The following is a 21639-nucleotide window of genomic DNA, read 5'->3' as shown; positions in this document are numbered from 1 at the left end:
GAGACGTCTCAAAGCACCTCGCAGGATATACCGTCAAGTGAATTGACCGCAGATTTTTGGGGTGAAACGCGGCAGCCAATTGTGCACAGCGGCGTCACCCCACAAACAGCCGTGGATTGTAAGTGACCAAATTATCATGTGTGGCTTTTTTTTAAAAAAAAGGGAAATGCATCACGACATACTGCAAGTTAGACCCCGCTAACGGCACTTTAAAGTTAAGAAGCCTTCTCTATCTGTTGGGTAATTGTATGCACACAGATACAAGGCAGCAACTGTATGGAAAAGCGTTTTGTTAAGCACATCACCGATCGACACGTCTTAAGAGATTCGCGGAACTCTGACACCGTCGCTCTTTAGAATTCCTCGTGTACATTCCGGGCATAATCCATCAGTTTACTGCCTGTAAAGTACTCGCTGTACTTGAGAATCTCTTCCAGCTGGAGATAGTGATCCTGATTTTCATCAGCAACAGCAATCATCTGTTTGGCCTCATTCAAGGCGTTGTATTCATTCATAGGGTCCATGTACTCCTGATAGTAGTGGGGAGGGGGATACAAAAAGCAGATTAGTCAGAATCAAGAGTTTCACAGAATATATCGTAAAGTGAATTGGCTGTATATGTTGTGGGCGAAATGCGGCAGCCGATTGCGCACAGCAGGGTCCCCACAAACGGTCGTGGATTGAGTGACCAAATTTTTTTTCCGGAGGTATTATTCCCCCTGGAAAGCGATCTTCCAATCGACCAACAACTGGGTTCTTCCCTACTGCTAGGCAAACAGAGGAGTGTGGAGTAGGGAAACTTGCCTAAGGTTTCGAACCCAGGTCCTCTTCCTTGCACTAACCACTACACTATGGAACTCCAATTCCAGACATACCATTCCAGTCACAGGATAATTCCCACGTGTAGGCGGCTTACAGGTGTGCAATTCTCAGTTTGCCTTGGATAATCTTAATCATGGTGATGGGCTTTCGGCAAACACCCAGCCAATCAAGAAAAAAAGTTTTGCGGCAACATTTAAATATCACAAAAAGTCGGGGAATTAAATATTACATAAGCAAGTGTTTAAAAAAAGACTTGCACAGAAAATAGTGCACAAATTTAAAGAGCACAGAAAATATACTGTGGGTCTTTTAAATGTTATAAACTGCTTGGGGTCAGATATATCTTCCACTCATATCTGCCAGTCATTGTCATACCTCTAATAAAGTACCCATTACGTAAGCCTCTCAACGTGTAAACAGCTAGACGTCTGTCTCTGCACAAGGCTGATGCAGACCAAAGTACTGTTTCGTGCAAATTAGGTGAAGCCGAGGGTTTAAATGATCTCACGATTGTTAAAGTGCTTCTGTGAGTAAAATGTTTTAACCACCTCCAGTTCTTCCACTGTGACAATGCCGTCTTGATTAGCATCAATGACCTGCTCAAATTCCTTCTTCCGCTCCCTGACCCAATCGTCATCGATGTTCTGGGCCTCTTGGTTTTCCACGGTGCCGACGGGCAATGAGATGAACTCGGGCAGAGTCAGCTTCTTGTCTCCATCTTGATCTGCGGGGAATTAGGCGAAGTTTAGGCAAAGTTTCCTTCCTCTACTTGCCTACGTTTACCCAGCAGCAAATAGGAACCCGGCTGTTAGTCGATTGGCGGATCGCTTTTCAGGGGGTAATAATCTCTTCATTAAAAAAAAATCAACCAAAAAAATACGGTCACCCAATCCATGACTGTCTGCGGGAGACTGCTGTGTGCAATTAATTGGCTGCCGCGGTTCGTCCACAAAACACGCAGTCTTTACAGTATATATTCTGTGAAGCGCTTTGAGACGTCACGAAGACGTGATAAGGCGCTACAACAAATGCCAGGATTATTATTATCAGTGCAAGCTTGGAGCAAAGTGTTAAACGGTGTATCACAGTGTTCTTTACTCGCAGTGAAGGGCGATTGCATTGTGTTTTTTTTTAATTCACAAAATAAAAACTCGGGTGTTTTTTAAGGGACTTATTATCTGTCGAAAAGGGGAGAAAATGGGTCAGCCTGGTTCCCCTCCGAGTCAGAAGGTTGTGGGTTCAAGTCCCCAAGGCCCACTTTGAACTCAAGCTGACACCCTGAGACACATTAAGCTGAATCTCACGCCTGCCTGTTGAGATGGGACTTTGTAATGATCATTTAGCACACAGCAATGCCCCACAAACACCGTCCAGTGGGTGACCGATTTTATTTGGGGGATTGTCGGCCACAACACAGGGAGAAACATCTCTTTGCTTTTCAAATAGTGCCGCGAGAGCTTTAAGGTCAATAATAATACAACATATTCATATATCTCCCACAAGATATACAGTCATTTCACTTTACAGTACATTCTGTGAAGCGCTTTGAGACATTTCGAAGTGATAAGACGCTGTATCAAACGCAAGGATTATTATTATTATATCCCACCACTACACTGCAGTGTCAGCGTAGACTCAGAGGCAAGAAAGCAGCCAACTAAATCAGGAATCGGTCACAATGTTTGCTTGGAAACAGTGTTGACTTGTCAGCAATGAATTATGAATTGCTTTGAGATGTTTTGAAGGGTGTGTTAAAGGTGCTGTAAACATGCAAGTTCATTTCTGTTCTGTTCTTAGTAATGACTTGGCAGGAGCGAAATAATCCAGGGGCTCTTGTTAAGGTCTCATTCCCAGACATAAAAGCAAATCCAATTCCTGCTTGCACGAACATTACTCGCAGTTCCTTGAAATAGGCTAAATGTCTCCCTGAAAGTCACGCCTTTTTGCATTTGCTAACGCATTACAACCCAGTCATAGTAAAATTCGATTATTGTAAATTAAATACTTCTGGTAAGTAAGATACACTTACTGCTTCTGATAGGCATATAAGATGAGAAGCAAACCCACAGAAAGCCTCCCCTTTTTTTTTAGAAAAAAGAAACAAGATTAGAAAATGTTAGCACTCGGCTTCGTCAGCTTTTTCTGAATCAACAGCATTAATCAACTTTCTGGGAAATTTAAATGAACAATATACAAAACAAAATTTCAAAATTCTTCGAGCTGCAAATTTAGTTCGGTCTCTGTATTTCACACTAGCGGGGAATGTTGTTTCAGTTTCAATGTCTATTTCAATTGTTTTCACCGCTCTGGTCAACTAATATGTTCAAACAAAAATTCACGATTGAGATGAATAGCTCTTGCGTCTGATAAAGCATCTATCGTGTCCAAATGACTCAAAGCGCCTTATTGATGTAGCATTTGTAGATAAATTACTGGGTAACAAATCACTAAGAACCATAAGCTTGTTGATGCTATTTTAGGTCAAATCTATATGATAGATATAACACAGACGACAAATTTCACCCTGCGACCAAAAGCTGGTGAGGTCTTTGCTGGATTCCTTCTGCAATTAAATTTATAATAGTTAATTGATTGCATTTGATGCAGCGTCTACAACACGGACACATCTCAAAAGTGCTTGACATGGAACTGCTGTCAAGTGCAGTGACCTGTGAATCTGTAGTCGAAAGCTGCAGCCAATTTGCGCACTGCAACATTATTATTATTATTATTATTATTATTATTATTATTATCCCCCAAACAGCCGCGAAAGTGAACAACCAATTTTATTTGGGGGGATGGTCGGCCGGGTCACAGGGAGAAATTTCCTGCTTTTTTTTTGAATATGGGATCTCTTAACATCCATCTGGACAGGCAGACTATAGGATAAGCTAAGGTCCCTGATGGGGGTGGTGGGGTGCTTGAACCCACAACCATCTGGCTGACAGTTGTACCAACTGAGCCAGGGTGGAACCTGTAAATCCGTTTACCTAGATCACGAATAATTTCCTTGACCATGAACTTGAGCATCCCTCGGCTGTGTTCCGGGTGCAGGAAAGCCAGGAACTCGTCTTCGTCCAGAAGCTGATCTGCTGGGGGTTCATCGGCCTGAAACCAGCGATCCTTCAGGTTATCCAGCACTTCCTGAGCTGCAGAGCGGAACACAAACACACTTCACCAAACACCGGCAGAGAATTGTGCTCTGTTAATCATACAATCATAGAATATTACAGCACGGGAGGAGGCCATTCGGCCCATGTGCCTGTGCCAACTCTTTGGAAGAGCTTCCCAATCAGTCCTACTCCCCTGCTCTTTCCCCAGACCCCTAATATCCGTAAAGGTGCGTTAATAGTTCATCGCTACAACAAATCGACGTGATTATCAATGTCAAGCTCTACGGTTTAGCCCGTCAGATTCCAGCAGTGACCCCAACGCACACTCTGGGGTCACCAAGCCTTGGCTCTTGCCAAGTCTTATTTTTCCAGTTGATAGATTTTTATTAATATTATTATTTCCGAAGCTGCTTTCTAACCCAGAAAATAAAACCCATATTTAGTGATTTCTGCATTGGATTTGTACAAAACTCAAGTCTTTCCGTTGACAGAACACATTTTAAAGCTGAATTTGTTTTGAGGAGGTAACAAAATGTCCACAATCTCCACATCATGGGTATGACGTACAATTCAAGTTTCACACGCACGCACACACACACAGTGAATGGAGAGTTTCAGTTCTTAACCAGACTAAATTTTCAGATCTATTAATGACAAATTAGAAATCAAATCAAAGTATAAATGGAAAAGTGCCAAACCGCATTAAAATGTAAATCGGTCCTTATAGAGATATATCTCTGACAAACAGGTTCCTGACGAGGCAAATCTGACAGACACAGGACCCTGCTATACTATACGTAGTACGGTGGAGTAACTATTGTTTAGTGCCCACATCAATGAGTGACAACACTGTGCTGACATCTAATGACAGACTTTAGCACAGAAGAGTCCTATCATGTATGTGCCAGTGTCAACTGTTTCTCTAAGCTTCCCTTTATTAATCTCTCTATTAACTTGGCCAAGTCAGTTCACGGCTGTTCGTGCGACACTGTTGTGCAATCCCCAATCGCCCACAAACGTGCAGTCATTCCACTTTACAGCATATTCTGTGAAGCGCTTTGGGACGTCCTCCCGACGTGAAAAGCGCTATATCAAATGCAAGGATTATTATTATTATTAATCGCTCTGAGAAGCTGCATCAAATGCAAGGATTGTTACTATTAATAATAATAACGTTATTTCACTGCGCAGGAGCGCATGTCCAGTTTATTTCTGAATGTCGCTGCTGATCTGAGCCTCGGATATCCGCTTGTGGCAACAAACTCCAAAACCGCTAACCCGACTCGTTCCCCTGAAATCTCTGACCCAGATTACTCTGACGACAATTCTGGGACTGTGCACCCCCCCACCCCACCACCACCAGCACCCCATCTTCCCGGATAGGCCATTTCCTGAATTAAAGGAATTGAATTGAAAAAAAAAACTAACAGCTCAACAGCAATGACTGACAACACTGCGCTCAGTCCCCTTCACCCCCCACCACCACCACCATGCTTTGAAATGAAAGGAAACTAGTCTGTGAACACTTCACATCAGTTTCCGTCATCCTGTAGAGAACAGCAGTAACCCTTTTGATAGCATACTAAGCAATGCAAAAAAAAAATTCCCCAGAGATAAATTCACATCTATCTGATATTTAGCCTTAATGTTTCCATTCTATAACGGGGCGCGATTTGCTGATCTTGCACATGATAATTCTATTACTTCCCCTTTGAGAGTGCAACTCCCCCAACAGGAAGAGGAAACATGGGTAGGAGAGAGGGGTGAAAGAGAGAGAGGGTGTGAATACACTCAAAACATCTTTTTGTTGTTGCAATATTCAGTCTTTGCACTTCAAAAACTAGAAAACTAGAAACCGAAAACCTTTCGCAGCCCATCACTCTCCATTGATACGTTGGGCAATCCATGCTATTCGGGACTGGCTCCATTGGAAAACAGTTGTGGAGCGATGGATAAAATGTGCCGCACAATATACAGGGTCAACAGCTTTCACATGACTGAAGCGCTGGGAGTGGTAGGATGACTGCAGATGGCTACTCCAATGGTGTAGTGGAGAGAGTTGCAGTTTACAGACCGGGAGCTCACTACAGACCAACAACAACAAGAACAACAAATAACACTTACACAACGCCTTTCACCTCAGGAGGACGTCCCAAGGCGCTGGACAGTCAGGGATGCGGACCTGAGCAGGGAGTTGGGATCAGGGGAGGGGAAGGTAGGGGTAGGAGGGTAGCTGAAGGTACGGACGAAGAGGAGGGTCTTGACACGCGCCTTGAAGGAGGCAAAGGAGGGACATCTTGAACACGTCAAATGCACTATGTCAAATGCACAGGTTATTATTATCATCATTATATTGATCACCAACCACACAAAACTCACTTTCTTCATCAATCTTCAGTTCTTTGTTGTTTTTGATCTTCTCCGACACCTCGCCTTCATTGAAGCCCTTGCTGGCCAGAAACTTGACGCGATATTCATCCCAGGAGACGTGACCTTCAGAGAGAGAGAGAGAGAGAGAGAGCGTCAGATAGAAAGGTTTGAATAGAAACGAGTGAAGGAAAAGCCATTGGAACGAAGTGCTCACAGGTCTTACTCCCCAAATCATGGCAAAAGAAACTGCCTGTTGAGGTGGACGTCAAAGATCCCATGTGATATTTGAAAAAGAGAAGGGAATTTCTCACATGGTGTCCTGGTCAATCATCTCCCCACAGATACAATTGGTCATTCACTTCATGGCTGTTTGTAGGGCAAAGCTGTGCATACAATTCTTCCCCTACAAAATACACAGTCACTGCACTTGACTTCTGAGGCACTTTGAGACGTCCCAATGACGTGAAAAGGCACTATGACAAATGCAAAGATTCTTAGTTTATTATAGCTGATAAACACTAGGGAGCACCTTAGTGCAGTGGTTGGCACACTTGCCTCGTAAGCGAGAGGGCCCAAGTTTGATTCCCGGGCAAAACCTTAGGCAACTTTCCTTACTCCACACACCTTTGTTTACCCAGCAGTAAACCTGAGGAACCTGAGTGTTAGTCGAATGGCGGATTGCTTTCTGGGGTGATAAGGTGTTCAATCAAATGCAATGTTATTATTATTAGGGGGGTTTCCAATGCCTGCCTTACCATCGCCATCGGGATCCACAGCTTTAAAATGCAGTTTATTCTCGTCGATGGCCTGTTGGAAATGTTCTTCAGTCTTCTGCATGATCCAGCGCTGCATCTCACTCGCGCTGACCTTCTTGTCCAAATTGGCATCGACCCTAGAAAGACCGAAATACATCAAAGTGATAACAACAATAATCCTTGCAATTTGATATAGCGCCTTATCACGTCTTCGAGATGTCTCAATGGGAACCTTGATCAAGTTGGTTTCTTTCGCCTCGCCCATCTAACCTGCTCGGAAACCATCTGCAGAGACTTGTGCGGTGTGAGGAAAGAAATATATTAAGGGGGTCAAAAGGAAACAATGCTGAAAATGTGACTGTAATAATGCACACTTCGATCTTGAAAAGCAGGCTTGCACTTTTGTTAACACCTTTGCTAGGTTATGTGGGAGGTCAGTAAATGTGTAGTCAGCTGAAATTGCACATTTAATTCACGTTTTCCAAAAAAACATCAGTTGATAACCTATAAGGTGGAGTTTCCCCAGCGAGTGCTATGTATTCTCTTCCGCCTCCTTTTTTGAAGTTCTTTTTTCCATCTCTTTATACAAACACTTGCATTTGATGCAGGGCCTTGCAGGTTGAGAGGATGCGTAAAAGGGCTTTGCAGGCTCACTTTTAAAGTGTAATGACTGTATTCAAAATGTAGGCAAACGTGGCAGCCAATTTCTGCGCATAGAAAGCCTACAGACAGCCATGATGTGAATGATAATTTTTATCGGGGGGGGGGGAAACCTATATTATGTAATCTATATAAGTCCAAAGTTCTGATGTGGGACTTGAGCCCACAACTTTCTGACTCAGAGGTGAGATTTCCAGCAACTGAGCCAGGCTGACAGCTGCTGTTGCTTTATAATGCGGTCACTCCTTGAGTAACAGGGGTGGGAAAGGCAAGCTGGGTCTCCTTGGGGCTGACATGATCTGACATGACAATACTTGCCAACAGAATGTTGGGAATCAAGTCAATCCTGGCTCATTGCCAGGACTTTGAAGGGGCAGCTCCCGTTAACCCTGAAAGCCCAAACCCTAAGGAGTAGGTAGGGTGGTCCTAGCCTGAGAAACAGCAGAACAGCTTGCCAGGCGGTGCTCGCAATGGCAAACTATGCGGTTTTAACTGGTTAAGCTCCAGCACTATTACCAATGCACACTCTGGGGGCCCCTCAAGCCTTGGTTCTCGTCAACCGACGCCTTATGCTCTCCGGAAGCAGTGTCCCACCGGGGGGGGAGAGTGTGGGCATTCCATTCCGGACAGATTTCAATGGTGCAGGCGACATACATGTGCGGATGTACGTCTCAGTCAGGATTGAGAGATTCTTAAGCATGGTGCTGGGTTTCCGTGTGGTTAAGATAACTGATTGACAACCCAAAAAATTGGGTCACTTTCTCCTGCCATTAGCTTTGAAGATTTCCGAGACAGTCAAGCAAGGAACCCATTGTCTGAGTCAGATATATAAGTAATGAATAAGCCACGTTTCTGAGGTCAATGTAAAGGGAAGTAAGTATATGAATGATATGAATGGTGTGAATGCTGAGAACTGTCATCCGTGCAAGTGGCACTGACTACAACAACAACTACAAGATTGCATTTGTACAGCGCCTTTCACGTCGGGAGGATGTCCCAAGGCGCTGGACAGTGACAGCATTTCAGACCCGAGCTGGGGTCGGGGGGTGGAGAAGGGAGGGGAGGGGAAGGGGGTGACTAATGGCGTGGTCGAAGAGGAGGATTTTGAGACTGGACTTGAAGGAGGCTAAGGAGGGGGTGAGGTGGAGTGATTGGGGGATGGAGTTCCAGAGGTTGGGAGCAGAGTGGCTGAAGGCTCTCCCGCCAATGGTGGGGCGGGTGGATCGGAGGGCGTGGAGCAGCCAGAGCCGGCTGAGCGGAGGGAGCGGGCGGGTTGGAAGGGGGTTAGGAGGTCACAGAGGTATGGTGGGGGCGAGACCATGAAGGGCTTTGTAGATGAGGACCAGGATTTTGAACTGGATCCTCTGAAGGATAGGGAGCCAATGGAGTCGGACGAGAGTGGGGGAAGATGGGGTCATGGAGTTTGGTGCGGGAGAGGACACGGGCTGCAGTGTTCTGGATTATCTGCAGCCTGTGGAGGGAGGTGTTGAGAAGGCCGACAAGCAGGACGTTTGCATAGTTGAGCCTGGAGGACAAACTAGGCAGAATAATGAACTTCAATGCCTTGTTAAGAACATTGTGTAGGAACTGTTTATAGGAAGGATAGTCCTTCACCAAATGGGGCAATTTGGTTTGGATTAAACTAGATTTGAAGGGGAGGTGGGGGAGAATGTGGAAAGTGTGAAGTAGAGAAGACTCAATAACAAATGGGGGAAGTAACTTAATCAAGAGGGCAAGGCCCCCAGAAAGCCACAGATAGCAGGACCAAGACAACCAGACAGAAAGGTTAACGCTTAAAGAGTAAAATTAGGTGCATATACTGTACATAAGTGCTAGGAGCATTCAAGACAAATGGTGCGACCAGAGACACTAGTGGCAACCGATAATTATTATAATAATAATCCTTTTGATTTGATATAGTGCCTTATCACATTGTTAAGATGTCTCAATATATTCACAGAATATATTGTAAAGTGAATTGACTGTGTATTTTGTGAGCGAAACGAGGTAGCCAGTTGCGCCCAGGGGTGTCCCTCAAACAGTCATGGACTGATAAAGTGAAGGGGTTTCCATATATGTCAGGGACACGTGGTAAAACACATGACAGTTGAGCTAACATTGCAGGATCATTCATGAAGGAAAGCCTCTGGTTAGACGCATTTAATGAGAAAAGGGCCAGGCTAACATTTGGCCAAAACAGATAGGGAGTGGCAAGTCAGAAATAGGGGATTTCAGTCAATTGACCCAATGGGAAAGTTCAAGTTGGAAAGACTGAGCTTGTGCATATAGAGGATGAGTTGGTGTGACAGGATATCCCTGTCGACCCAGAAGTTACTTAATTAATAAACCAATGGCAAGCATCACCAATTGCGAGCATGACAGTTAAGGTAGAGTGTAAAAAAAATCTGTATATCTGGTATAATGAGTCTTTCCCCATTAGGAGGACGTCTCAAAGCACTTCACGAGATACACCGCAAAGTGCAATGATAGGGTGCCCCCCCACCCTCCCCACGCACAAGTCTGGAAATTGCTTTTTTTTCAATCCACATTCCCTCCCCCCACACCTGCAGGAATGACTCATTTTATCTGACAAAAACGCACACAAAAGGAAAGCGGCAATTATATATCTGTAGATTCCCCCCCCCCCCCCCCCCTCTCTCTCACTCTCTTCTTTCTGTCTGTCTGTCTCTCTGTCCCTCTCTCTCCTCCTCCCCTACCATTGAGATCATTTCCAGTACCAAAGCGCTGAATTTCACTAGAATCTGCCCTCAAACGTGCTGTGTCTTTCAAAAGAACTGATGAGAGTTTGCAGATACCACACAAGAGCATCATTTACTGCAACCACTTCACCAAGATACAGATCTGCCTATCAGTGCACTTCAGCGCTTCCAGTACTTTCTGCTGTGGAACAAAAAAAAATGAAACTCATGCTTTTTACGATATAGGTCGTGCTCCTCTCTGACTTTGTGACCTATTAACACCCGAGCAACCCGTCCACTGCCTGGCCCGGTGGACTCCAAGAATCCTTGCATCTGACACGCCGCCCCCTAATCACGTCTCCGAGACCACTCAAAGCGCATCACAGAACATACTGCAAAGCGAATTGACTGTGTGTGTTTCGTGGGCGAAACGCGGCAGCCAATTTGCACACAGCGATGTTCTAAACAGCCATGAGGGAATGACCGCTTTTATTATGGGGGGTGGCCGGTGGTGGGGGGGGGGGGGGGGGGGGATTGTTGGCCAGGACACCAGAAGAATTGCCGTCGATTTTCGAATTGTCACGCGGGTTTAATATCCACCTGAACAGGTAGACAGGACCTCAACCTGCGACGATGAAGGTCTCCCCATTACCAGCAACCATTACAGTGCCAGTCTAGACACCCCAACCCACAGCCTTCTGACTCAGGTGTGACAATACTGCTGACTGAGCCAGACTGACACCTACCAGCCTTGTACAATACTCACCTCATTTGGCCCTAAAGCTTTCAAGTTTCCATCAGTCTTTCAAATTTCCCTGCGATTGAAGTGGGGGGTAACCTCGGAACAAATCTGCCGAAACACAACTTCAGCGAGCGAGTGGCAAACGTACGGAACAGGCTCCCTAGGGAGACAGTTTGTTTTAAGCGGTTTAAGAACAAATTAAGATAGATTTCTGTTACAGAAAATAATATCTGGGGGATACAGTATATAGTTTGGGGGCACGAATGTCGAGTGACTGCCAGGATGGGGGAAGGCGAACTAGACAGATCTTGGTCTTCTTTCCCCCGGCAAAAATCTTATATTCTTATGATGTCAGAGAGCAAGTGAGCAGGATTACGCTTTCGTGCCAAGGTGTTAAAAGATATAACAATTATCCTTGCATTTGATATAGCGCTTTTTCACGTCTTCTAGACGTCTCAAAGCGCATCAGAGAATAGTCTGTAAAGTGAATTGACTGTATATTTGCGGGCGACAGATTATAAGACAATAATTGCCAACACAGCCAGGTCAAAAGATATGTGCCGAGTAAAGTCACACACTCACCTGTTTGTGGTTTGTGGATTAACAGAGGAAGTGGAATGTAATATGCACATTAGTGGGCGAGAGGGATGTGTGAGGTGGGAAACGAAACAGAATCAAAAGATACAGACAAACAGGAAATACTTAGTGGTGTTATATCTCAACTTTGTTTTTCATTCAAAGCGCTGACCTGCAGCTCAGGTTCCTGCCGCAGCCTCAGAGAGCTTAATAGACGATTGTAATAGTATCACGACGTTTTGGTACATTATTGGCTAACAGCCCCCGAGCTATTGTGAAACAAATGCAATTGGCCTGGATTTGCAGTCGATTGGAAGGTTTACATGGGAGATCGAGACGCTGCCATTCGTGAAGGGCTCTCTACGACCCATCTCAAGACCCTCCTCTTCGACCGTGCTTTCGATCACCCCGCTTCCCCCCCACCTGCCCTCCACCCTCCCCGATCCCGACCCCCAGCTCGGGTCCGAAACTCTGTCTGTCCAGCGCCTTGGGACGTTCTTGAAAGGCGCTTTACAAATATAATTTTGTTGTTGTTCTATAAATGCGAGCTGTCGTTGCTGTCGAGATCAGACAGATTGATACTTGGGGAGTAAGACATATTAAGGAGATATGGGGGAAATGAGATTAAAAGTCCTGCCATCAAATGCAAGGATAATTATCTCAACGGCAGCTTGACCTTGTTGCAATGCAAAACGACAGCGATCTGATCTGATCTGCTCGACTGTACAGGTCCCGGGGTGACCCAACACCTGATGAGATTGAGCTTTTGTTGAGATGATTTGGACATGAATCAAACCATCGATCTGGTCAACCTATACGGTCAACCACAGCAGCCTCCAGCTACCACACGAGACGCCAGGTGAGATTTCACGTCTCTGCAAGTGACAGAAACTATTGCAATTAACTTAGTTAACATGTATGCGGCAGACAACGGGGAAATGGACCGTCTATTGAAGTCATAATACCGGGGTGACAGCGTAGTGCAGTCCCAACTGGCGGCCCGTGGGCCACATCCGGCCCCTGGGGGAAGATCTCATCCAGGCCATTTCCAACTTCATTTCGACGAGGAAATACAGCTGCCAATAGGTTGGACCGTCCTGGAGTAGTGGGTAGAGCTGCAACTTACAGTCCAGGAGATCGCTGGTTCGAATCGCGCTCTGTGCTGACACTGCACGGGTTCCTGATTGATCGAGGTCCCTCCACAGCCCCCTCCCCCCCTGGCTGTGACTGAGTGCCTGGTCTGGCAGCAGAACCGGGCGAGATCAGGCTTGGTTGTGATCGCCCTCTAGAGCAGAGTTTCTTACCGACACTAAACACCAAGTCTCAACATGTGAGCAGTGACCACTTGGGAGGCCTGCAGCGTTGTGGTTAGTGCGCTCGCCTCACACGTGAGTGGACCTGGGTTCGATTCCCCGAGGGGGAGGGGGGGGGGGTTCAGGGTGAAACGTTGGGCAAGTTTCCTTACTCCACACGCCTCTGTTTGCCTAGCAGTAAGTAGGAACCTGATTGTTAGTTGATGGGCGTATTGCTTTTCCGTGGGTAATAATCCCCTCAAAAAAATAATAATAATAATTTGGTCACTCAATCCACGGCTGTTCGTGGGGACCCTGCTGTGCGCGGAGTCCTGTAGCTCAGTGGTTAGAGCACTCGCTTTGCAAGTGAGAGACCTGAGTTCAATTCCAGGCAGAGGGCGAAACCTCGGGCAAGTTTCCTTACTCCACACAGAGTCTAATAATAATCCTCCAAAACCAAAAACAATAATAAATTGGTCATTTTCAATCTACGACTGTTTGTGGGACATTGCTGTGCGCGATTGGCTGCCGCGTTCGCCCACAAATATACAGTCAATTCACTTTACAGTGTGTTCTGTGAAGCGCTTTGGGACATCCTCCCGACGTGAAAAGCGCTATATCAAATGCAAGGATTATTATTATTATTACTATTATAATTGGCTGCCACATTTCGCCCACAAAATATACAATCAATTCACTTTACAGTGTGTACTGTGAAGAGTTTTGAGACGTCTCAAAAATAAGGCACTATACCAAATGCAAGGATTATTATTATTGGGAGAATACAGGAAGGCAACTGGTGAAACCACAGAACAGCCAGAGGAGGCAACCGGACAAGATTGCACATTCCAACTGCGTTCTGTGCAAACAATTTATCTAACATTTAATTCCTTTGACTGTTATCTTAAATATCAAATACACGTCCAGATTGGAGCAGTTCATGAGTCAAATCCACGATCCTACGGTCAAGGTTTGTCAACAAGGAATTCTGCAGTCAAATGACCAAACAGGGGATTCCTGTTTCGAAACCAAACACCACATGATTTTTCACTTGACATAAACAGACGGCGCAGAATGAGCCAGTGGGTTAGTGTTGTACAAAACTTGCGAAACGTGGCAGCCAATATACACAGCCAATTCACTTTAACAGTATAGTCTGTGAAGCGCTTTGAGACGTCTTGAAGACACGATAAGGCGCTGTATCAAATGCGAGGATTGTTATCATTATCAGTTTAAATCGTAAAATCGCCTAAGTCGTACATCTGCCCGAGACCCATTCTAGAGTTTATATTCTATGCAAGTTTGAGATGACTCATAATTTATATAAATTCATATTAAATCTATGTTCCCAACCGATACGACTTACTGTTTACTGTACTTGGGACCGAATTCAATCATGCAAACACTCTCTACATACCAGACGGAGCAAACCTGTCCCCTGGTGGAGAATAGGGTCAGTCACAAACTGTAATAATAATAATCCTTGCATCATCCTTACTGTAAAGTGAATTGACTGTATGTTTTGTGGGCGAAACGCGGCAGACAATTGCGCGCAACTCAACAAAAGCACGCAAAGTATTACACATTGTGTAATAGACCACACTCACTAACGAGAGTTGGGAGTTGGCCTGCCCGCTTGGAGCCAGACTGACACCAGGGGCTGTGTATGAGGCAACGCTTTAGGAGCTCACAGTGTCAGACTCTGGGCCTGACCAGAAATCCCCAAATGATGAGATTACGCCCTTTAATAATAATAATAATAATAATCCTTGCATTTGATATAGCGCTTTTCACGTCGGGAGGACGTCCCAAAGCGCTTCACAGAACACACTGTAAAGTGAATTGACTGTATATTTGTGGGCGAACGCGGCAGCCGATTGCGCACAGCAATGTCCCACAAACAGTCGTGGATTGAAAATGACCAATTTATTATTGTTTTTTTGGAGGGATTATTATTAGGCTCTGTGTGGAGTAAGGAAACTTGCCCAAGGTTTCGCCCTCTGCCGGGGATTGAACTCAGATCTCTTGCTTGCAAAGCGAGTGCTCTAACCACTGAGCTACAGGACTCCACTCCTTTAATCCACTTCGCTTCAAGGCTGCCCGGGGAGAAGGTGGGTGGGGGGGGGGGGTTGGGCATTACTGTGCCCAAACAGGCTGTCGAGTTGTGGGGCGACAAAAATACACAGTCATTAACCTTTCTCAGTCAAGTCCTGTGAAGCGCTTTTGAGACGACCACCTGACGCGAAACTCTGGACGAAACGGACTGATAAGTTAAGTGGAATCCGGATCGAAACTCCTTTACCAAATGCTGATCCTTTCCTTTGTTTGATGGGGTGGTGCGGTGGAGGGGAGTTGAGGAAGAGAGAGAGAGAGGTCTTACTGTGAAATCCAATTAAAAACAAGTTTCCAAAACACAGACATAGCAGTGGAGTGGACATAGTGGGACAAATGGGCTCCCAACTGTGCCGTTACTGTTCCTATGCTTCCTTTGCTCTTGGATGGGGCCGACAACTGAGAAACTGCACGTTCCCAGCACCAGGGATCCAGCTTCAAAGTTGCTCTGCTGCTGCTCAAAGCCTTACGACATTCGAGTAACAGGTGCTGAAACACCATGAAACACAGTTGTCAGACTTATTTTTTTAGTCAGGCATGTGTCTCGCACACACGTGAACTGTGTGTCCTGCACATGGGTGTGTGCACGCACTCTCGCTCTCTCTCTCTCTCGCCCCCCCGCCACTTGCATAAGGACGCACCGAGCTTTCCCAATTCCCCCAAAGGTACTGTGTTAGACTTGGGTTTAAAGCTTGAGGGGACTCTTAAGAGTGCGCATTGGGGTAACTGCTGGAATTTCCAGGGCAAAATCTTATTGGTTTTGCCAGTAGAACAGTGATAATGGGGGACTTCAATTGTCCTGACATAGACTGGCAAAATAACAGCATAAAGGGCGAGGAAGGGGGAAGGATTCCTGAAATGTGTGCAGGATAACTTTCTGGCTCAGTATGTTTCTGGCCCAACGAGGAAGGAAGCAGTGCTGGATCTAGTTCTGGGGAATGAAGTGGGGCAACTAAGTAGGAACCTGGTTGTTAGTCGATTGGGGGTTCCCTTTTCCGGGGTTAATAATCCCTCTGTATNAAAAAATTGGCCGCTCAATCCACGACTGTTTGTGGGACACTGCAGTGCGCAATTTGGCTGCCACGTTTCGCCCCACAAAATACACGGTCACTACACTTTACAGTGTATTCTGTGAAGCTTGGAGGCGTCTCGCGACGTGATAAGGTGCTGTATCAGACACAAGGATTATTATTATTAATTATTATTATTATAAGCCGTGCAGCTTGCCATTGCAAACACTGACTGGCAAGCTTCTGCACACTACTGGTCGGTCTTTTGGCTTGTAGGGCTAACAGGAGCCGAGTCGGACTGTGTTGCAAATAAGATCATATAGATTAAAGCAGGATCTATGGATTGTACAAATAATTGCAGAGCACGTTCGAGGTCAGTAAACACATCGCTGACTTTTCAGACAGTGCTTATCAAGAACTCAAATTTGATTCCCAGTTTATGATTCACATCCTCTCACTGTGTCACCGCATTGAGAGCTTTCTCTCGCCCAGTAATCCAGCGCAGATGGAAGGGCAATAATCTTGCGATTAAGGCACAATCTTTCTGTCTGACCATCAGCTCAGTGGAGCAGCCTGGAGGCCAGCAACTGGGCAACGACAGGCAATGACACAGACAGACTAGCATTCCCGTGGCAATGTGGTGGGATGGAAGGAGGACAGCGACTGCCTGGAGCGAGCGAGTGAGAATCGATGGGAAATTGTGCGCAATTGGACGCCGAGCCCACAAATTACACAGTCACTACACTGTAAGGTGTATCTTGTGAGACGCTTTGAGACGTTTCAACAACGTGATGAGGTGCTATATCAAGTGCAAGGATTATTATTATTATTAAAACCATGGCTTGAGAGGAACATGAACAACAAATGACATTTGTGTAGCACCTTTCATGTCGGGCAAAGAGCAAGAGGACTGAGATTTGTTTTCCAAAGGAGATTAAATCACTGATGGTTGTGGAGCGCGTGAGATTGTCCTCGAGCAGATGTGATTGACGCAATGATTCCCTGCATGAAAGTTGGACCTTGTCCGAGCAAACACAACAGATAAGAGTCTTTTCTCTTTCTCAGCACCTGCAAATTGGAAGCCACAGCGAGATCATCTGCACAAATCTTTGGCTGAAATGAAGCCAAATTTTAAAGGGATTATTTTAAAGTTACAATCTCCCGATGGAGTCCCGTAGAGCGTAGGGGTTACAGGGCTTGACTCGAGAGGACCCGGGTTCGATACCCGGACAGGACAAAACCTCAGGCAACTTTCCTTACTCCACATGCCTCTGTTTACCTCGTAGTAAGTAGGAACCCGGTTGTTAGTCGATTGTTGGATCACTTTCCGGAGATAATAATTCCCCCCCCCTCCCAAATAAGAACAGTTTGGTCACTCAAACCACGACTGTTTGCGCAACACTGTTTGCGCAGAATCGGCTGCCGTGTTTGGCCCTCGAAATATACAGTCAATTCACTTCGGAGTATATCCAGTGAAGCTCTTTGAGACGTCTCGAGGATTTAACAAGGCGCTGTATCGAATGCAAGGACTATTATTATTATCATTTGATACCGTTATCTAAATACATCTGTAAGATCTGTGTTTTATTTTCTGAAACAACATTAACGGCCCTTACCTCTTAACCTTTTTCGGTCAGCCGGGTATCTGACACGCGGAAACCGATGCTTTAAGAGCATTCAACCCCGACTGAGAATTCCACATAGGTGTGACGCCTACGTATAGAAATTTGCGTCCGGAATGGAATGCGAACCCTCCCGCCGGAGCGATGCACACACACACGCGCGCACACGCCCTGCCCTGCCCTGTCTACCTAATTCGAAGGACAGGTTGGAGGGAGACGAGGCTTGGGGATACCAATGGGTTAAGTGCTGGGAATTTAACCAGCTGAAAACTGCGCAGCTTGTCATTGATACAGCACTGTCTGGCGAGCTTCCTGCTGGTTGTCCAGTCAGGATCACCCGAGCTGCTGCCCCTCCGCGCTCCGGCTTACGGGGTGAACCTAACGTGCAGCTCGAGAGGCTCTCGCTTTAGGCGTGAAGAGGTGCGTGTAGAAGGCCAGGTGCTGCGGAATAAACCGAGCGGCCCGGAAAATCCACATGTTTTAAGCAAGCGGCCAAGCAACACACACACAGCTCCCAGTGAGTACACACACATGCACACACAGCTCCCAGTGAGTACACACACACACGCACACACAGCTCCCAGTGATTACACACACACACACACAGCTCCCAGTGAGTACACACACACACACGCAGCTCCCAGTGAGTACACACACACACACACACAGCTCCCAGTGAGTACACACACACACACAGCTCCCAGTGAGTACACACACACACACAGCTCCCAGTGAGTACACACACACACACACACACACAGCTCCCAGTGAGTACACACACAGCTCCCAGTGAGTACGCACACACACACGCAGCTCCCAGTGAGTACACACACACAGCTCCCAGTGAGTACACACACACACACAGCTCCCAGTGAGTACACACACACACAGCTCCCAGTGAGTACACACACACACACACAGCTCCCAGTGAGTACACACACACACAGCTCCCAGTGAGTACACACACACGCACACACACAGCTCCCAGTGAGTACACACACACGCACACACACAGCTCCCAGTGAGTACACACACACACACACACACAGCTCCCAGTGAGTACACACACACACACACACAGCTCCCAGTGAGTACACACACACACACACACACAGCTCCCAGTGAGTACACACACACACACACACACAGCTCCCAGTGAGTACACACACACACACAGCTCCCAGTGAGTACACACACACACACACACACAGCTCCCAGTGAGTACACACACACACACACAGCTCCCAGTGAGTACGCACACACACGCAGCTCCCAGTGAGTACACACACACACAACTCCCAGTGAGTACACACACACACACAGCTCCCAGTTAGTACACACACACAGCTCCCAGTGAGTACACACACACAGCTCCCAGTGAGTACACACACACACAGCTCCCAGTGAGTACACACACACACACACAGCTCCCAGTGAGTACGCACACACACGCAGCTCCCAGTGAGTACACACACACAGCTCCCAGTGAGTACACACACACACACACAGCTCCCAGTGAGTACACACACACACAGCTCAGTGAGTACACACACACACACACACACACAGCTCCCAGTGAGTACACACACACACAGCTCCCAGTGAGTACACACACACGCACACACAGCTCCCAGTGAGTACACACACACACAGTCTCACAATTGCTCACACACACAAACATACACACACAGAGACAAACGCATAAACACAGTCACTCACACACACACAGTAACACACACAGACCTCCCAGTGAGTACACACACACACAGAGACACAGTCGCACACAAACAAAGTCACACATAGACACACACACACAGACACACACATAAACACAGTCACACACACAGTCACACACACACACGTCTCACACACACACAGACAGACACAGTCGCACACAAACAAAGTCACACACACAGACACACAGTGACACACACACACAGACACAGACACAGTCGGACACTCACTTGGAGAATATTTCAATCAACTTTCTCCTGTTTTTCAGGGGCTCCGAATCCTCCTCGAACTCCTCCATCTCTTTGCCCAGGAAGACCTCCTGGTAGAAGCCCTGGTTCAGGTGACCGTCCAGCTCCATCTTGACCCCGTTCAGGTGTTCCTTGGGCAGGATCTCGTTCTCGTCCCTCCTGACGTCGACCTTCTCCCTCTCCCTCCTCACGGCCGAGATGTTGGCCGGACGGCCGTCCAGGGCCGAGACGCAGAGCAGCAGGAGCAGGCAGCCGGCCAGCGCCGGCTTGACCGCCGCCATCCCTTCCTTCCCGAGACGCGGAGAGATGGGCGAGCGCTGAGATCCCCCTCCTCCTTCCTCCCTCGCTCCTTCCTCCTCCTCCTCCTCGCTCGACCGACCGACACAACCGCACGGATCGGAGGAGCAAGAAAATCCTCCGGCGAAATCACATCGCAGTCCTGTTTTTTTGGAGAGGGGGGGAAAAAAAAACAACTAGTTTAGTGGCGGGGGGAGGGCGGGGAGGGGGAGGGGGTGGGGGGAGGGCGGGGAGGGGGTGGGAGTTATTTCTTCTTTTTTTTCTTTCTTTCACCCCCTCACCCCCCAAAAAAGAAAGCCGCAGTTAGCAGAACCTGCCCTCCCTCCCCCCACCCCCCACCCCCCCTCGAGCCCATAGGACTTTTGTACCTTTAACGGCCCCTGGCGGAGGGCGGCGGGGGGGGCTGATGATGGGGGTAGCTGTGGTGGGGGTGGCGGTGGGGGGTGAAGAGCCTCCGACCGGCTTTGGCTCCGGCTGCGGTTCCCCTTTCAGCAGATCCCTGAACGGAAGAGGGCTGCAGACAGGAAGAAGGGGCGGGCGGGCGGGGGGAGGGAGGGAGGGAGAGGGGGGTGGGAGGAAGGTGGAGGATCGGGTGACGACACACGGGCTCGGAATGGCTGAGCAAGATGCAGCAGCCGCTGCCGGCCGAGCCCCTGGCCTCTGGCCGGCTGTCCCCCAGCCTGGACGGCCACTGCAGCTCGGCAGAGGCGGACCGTAGAGGGTCCTCGGCTTCGGAGCCTGGTTCACAATCATCATCGTCATCATTATCATCATCATCATCATCATCCACACAGAGCCTAATAATAATCCCTCCAAAAAAACAAAAACAATAATAAATTGGTCATTTTCAATCTATGACTGTTTGTGGGACATTGCTGTGCGCAATTGGCTGCCGCGTTCGCCCACAAATATACAGTCAATTCACTTTACAGTGTGTTCTGTGAAGCGCTTTGGGACGTCCTCCCGACGTGAACAGCGCTATATCAAATGCAAGGATTATTATTATTATTATTATCATAATCCTCGCGTTCGATACACGATACGGCGCCTTTTTCACGTCTTCTTGACGCCCCAAAGCGCTTCCGCGGAACGGACCGTCGAGTGAACCGGCCGTACGTTTGTGGGCGAAAGGCGGCGGCGGCGGCCGATTGCGCACAGCGGCGTCCCCACAAACGCAAGCGGCCGGGGGTTGAAACTGACCCCATTTGTTATCGGTTTTTTTTGTGGGGGAGGGATTATTATCAGGCGTGTGGAGTAAGGGAACTCGCCCGAGGTTTCCCCCCCCCGCCCCGCCGCCGGGAATCGATACCCGGGTCTCTCGCTCGCAAAGCGGGCGCTCCGACCACTGAGCTACAGGACTCCACATCGTCGTCGTCTTCTCCCTCGTCGCGTTTTGACCCGTGGGGGACCCCCCCCACCCACGCCTTCCAGACGTCTCGAAGCGCCTCCCGGGCTCGACTGCCTACACCCCCCACCACCGAGTCCATTCACTTTGCAGTCTGTCCCCTGAAGCGCTTTCCGAAGGGACGTCTGGAAAGACATGAAAAAAGCGCCGTGTCAAAGGCGAGGGTTGTCGTTGTTGTCGTC

The 21639-nt window shown here is 47.5% G+C and overlaps 1 protein-coding gene across 1 annotated transcript; it reads right to left on the bottom strand.

Annotated features, from left to right (window-relative positions):
• Positions 1 to 314: 314 nt before the first annotated feature.
• sdf4 (stromal cell derived factor 4) lies at positions 315 to 20442 on the bottom strand. The gene is made up of 7 exons (XM_042343715.1): positions 20421 to 20442; positions 19738 to 20194; positions 7061 to 7197; positions 6315 to 6428; positions 3813 to 3971; positions 1371 to 1546; positions 315 to 530 (listed from the first exon to the last, which is right to left on the bottom strand). The coding sequence occupies exons 2-7, from the start codon at positions 20034 to 20036 to the stop codon at positions 354 to 356; spliced, it is 1062 nt and encodes a 353-aa protein (XP_042199649.1). The 5' UTR covers positions 20037 to 20194; positions 20421 to 20442; the 3' UTR covers positions 315 to 353.
• Between the last annotated feature and the right edge of the window lie 1197 nt (positions 20443 to 21639).

The sequence above is a fragment of the Callorhinchus milii genome, unplaced genomic scaffold (assembly GCF_018977255.1).
Source record: "Callorhinchus milii isolate IMCB2004 unplaced genomic scaffold, IMCB_Cmil_1.0 Scaffold24, whole genome shotgun sequence".
Classification (NCBI taxonomy): Eukaryota; Metazoa; Chordata; class Chondrichthyes; order Chimaeriformes; family Callorhinchidae; genus Callorhinchus; species Callorhinchus milii.
Note: the sequence above shows the minus strand (reverse complement) of the source record. Positions and strands in the feature narration are given on the sequence as shown.

What these genes read in the sequence shown, in the direction of transcription:
- sdf4 (XM_042343715.1), bottom strand. Translation starts at nt 20,036, where the DNA reads ATGGCGGCGGTCAAGCCGGCGCTGGCCGGCTGCCTGCTCCTGCTGCTC. An exon ending in TGTGGATCCCGATGGCGATG is followed by an intron (nt 6,429 to 7,060) that starts GTAAGGCAGGCA and finishes CTCTCTCTGAAG; the next exon opens with GTCACGTCTCCTGGGATGAA. An exon ending in TCACAGTGGAAGAACTGGAG is followed by an intron (nt 531 to 1,370) that starts GTGGTTAAAACA and finishes CACTACTATCAG; the next exon opens with GAGTACATGGACCCTATGAA.